Here is a 2,754-nt window from a genome sequence, read left to right as displayed (position 1 = left end):
TATCTATCTATCTATCTATCTATCTATCTATCTATCTCTCTCTCTCTCTCTCTCTCTCTCTATATATATATATATATATATATATATATATATGAAAGAACATCTAGAATATTTTTTTATTGCCAGTTTTCATGGCATAGCACTACCTTCTGGCTACAGTTCTCCACGTGTTTACCTAATTGTGATAATAATTGTGATTAAAGAACTTAAATGATTTACATTTTTTAAAAATATATATATTTTATTTACACTGTTGTAAACATCTTGATGGGGACATGAGGGATATTAAATGTGACAAACATTCAATTTTTTAGTATGCAGAACAATACTCAGCTTTGAGATTTGCTTTTCAAAGACAGCGGATCATTTTCTACTTTAGCATTTAAACTGGCATATTAATGTTGAAACTGGGCAGCAAACTCATTTAAATACTGAGATCTGCTAGTGTTTCTCTACAGCAACATAATGCAGTACAGAGAATGAGGCACATTGTTAAGTGAATCCACTGTGCCCAGAGGGGGCTTCCAGTATTCTCCTGGGTGAAATCTAGCGTAGCTCTACGTGATGGTACAGTTGTCAAAGGGGCACACTCAGCTCAGCTGAAATTTTCCCAGAAACTCAAACACATCTGGAATTTCACAATGACACTGAGAGAAACTCTCTCTAGAGGAGAGCTGGACTCATTCGGCAGTGGCAGTGATGAATGTAAATAGGAGGCAGAGTCTAGGAAAGTGTTTGCTTTTATAAACACAATTCTGGCCACTGTTAAATGAAGTGGATGCTGGTTTAATTATTATTTCTGTCAATTTGGAGAGCTGAAATGGCTTGAAAAGATTTCAGTTTTGGCTTTTGTTCTGCTTTCGACTCAGATTTCACTGTATAATATCCTCCTCTGGATTATAACACGCTTCCCTGAATGAGCAAATATTGTTTAGACTGACTGACATCCAAAATGTGGGACTCTGAGCCAAAAAAGGTTGCCAGCTGCATCTGAGCCTGATTAAATAACAAACTGAATGAATGTGCAGATATCTACATCACTCAAATATTTCTTGTGGGCACCTTTATTTACGTAATGCAAAAATATCCAACTATTTACAATCTAGTTCAACTGAAAGAATAATTTTAATCAATGAGTCAATGAATAAATTAAAACAGTTATTCACAATTATTAAGGAATAGTTCACCCAAAAATAAACATTTCCTTAAAATGTACTCACCCTCAGACCATCCAAGAAGCGAGTTTGTTTAATAATCAGAACAGATTTGGAGAAATTTAGCATTGCATCACATGCTCATCAATGGATTCTCTGCAGTGAATGGGTGCCGTCAGAATGAGAGTCCAAACAGCTGATAAAACATCACAATAATCCAAAAATAAGTAAATCACAAGCTTCAAACCATTGCTTCCGGCAAGAATATGAGTCCTTTATCCATAATATTGTTTTCTCTAATGAAAACGTCTCATCTGAATCAGGAGAGAAATGTGCACAGATCAAGCACCACTTACAAGCAAAAACAGTTCTAAAAAATATGTCACTGGATTTTGTTGTGAGAGGATAACAGGGGATGGACCCTTTTCACTTATTCACAGCATTAGTATTATTTTTGGACTTGTATTTTGGCCAGCAGTGATGGTTTAAAGTTAAAGCATCTTAATAACAGAACACCTCTTTCTGACGGCACCCATTCACTGCAGAGGATCCATTGGTGAGCAAGTGAAGTAATGCTAAATTTCTCCAAATCTGTTCCGATGAAGAAAGAAACTCATCTACATCTTTGATGGTCCGAGGGTGAGTTCATTTTCAACAAATTTTCATTTTTGGGTGAACTATTCCTTTAAGAACATAACCTCATCTTTGAATAATCTACATGTAGCATATAAGGTAGGAGAAATGAAACAATTAGTGAAATTTAATTAATAGGAGGTCAGTTAATCAAAGATGAAAAATTCATAAAGAAATATTCATTAAAAAAAAAAAACAAATGCATTGAAGTATTAGTGAGTGAGGCAGAAGGGAAGTCAGGGGAAGAAAAAGTGCAAAGTGAGGGTTGTGCTCACACAACACAGTGCTCTGACAGCGTCCTTCAAGAAAGGTCAGCCATTTACTTTCTTCAAGCTTCTTCCCATAAGGCATGCAAACACCGTCATCACCATCTTGGGTTTGACCTCCACAAGGTCATCGGGCAGGGCGTACACCCTGACTCCGATTTTTCGCGCCACTGAGATTGCATATCTGTGAGTGGGAAACGGAGATATGGATAAGGTTGCTGGTTGCGAGACAACATCAGATGTGTATCAGGATAATTTATGAGGAGCTGTGGGGGGAACTTACTTTGCATTGTTTAGCTTGTCCTCTGGCGTCATGTCTCCGCTCTTCACCATCTCGTATTTGATGGCTTTGGGCATGATGGTGTCGATCAGATCAATCACTGGCAGGCTAGTGCTGATTGATTTATCCTGAATGCATACATTATATGGAAGGTTGAAGTGAAATTTCATTTAAACTTAGGCATGTTTGATTTGTTTGATATTGAATGGGATTCACCTTGAAGCTGTTAATATACGAGTCTTTCTGGCCTTGTTTCAAGGTGTTGTTCACCCAGTCAATAATGACTTGGTCACTGACTTTCTCCCCATCACCAATGTCAGACAGAACCTTCAGTGTGTACCTGCAAGAGTTATTCATTTGTAATGAACAGACAAAATAATGACTATGTTGTGATTATTTAAAAAAATAGATGACATGACCA

At 37.0% G+C, this 2,754-nt stretch overlaps 1 protein-coding gene across 1 annotated transcript in view; it reads right to left on the bottom strand.

Moving 5' to 3' along the window:
* Window positions 1-2,087: 2,087 nt before the first annotated feature.
* The window catches only part of LOC107656864 (plastin-1-like), a 19,060-nt gene continuing 18,393 nt past the window's right edge, over window positions 2,088-2,754 (bottom strand). Inside the window, exons 14-16 of the mRNA XM_016444815.1 lie at window positions 2,550-2,673; window positions 2,337-2,461; window positions 2,088-2,237 (exon numbers count right to left, since the gene is read on the bottom strand). Coding sequence (XP_016300301.1) covers window positions 2,099-2,237; window positions 2,337-2,461; window positions 2,550-2,673 — 388 coding nt within the window. The 3' untranslated portion in view covers window positions 2,088-2,098. The remainder of the gene's footprint in view (window positions 2,238-2,336; window positions 2,462-2,549; window positions 2,674-2,754) is intronic.

Source organism: Sinocyclocheilus anshuiensis, unplaced genomic scaffold (assembly GCF_001515605.1).
Source record: "Sinocyclocheilus anshuiensis isolate Anshui unplaced genomic scaffold, SAMN03320099.WGS_v1.1 scaffold3220, whole genome shotgun sequence".
Lineage (NCBI taxonomy): Eukaryota > Metazoa > Chordata > Actinopteri > Cypriniformes > Cyprinidae > Sinocyclocheilus > Sinocyclocheilus anshuiensis.
The sequence above is the reverse complement of the archived record's forward strand: the minus strand, read 5'-3'. Positions and strand labels throughout refer to the sequence as shown.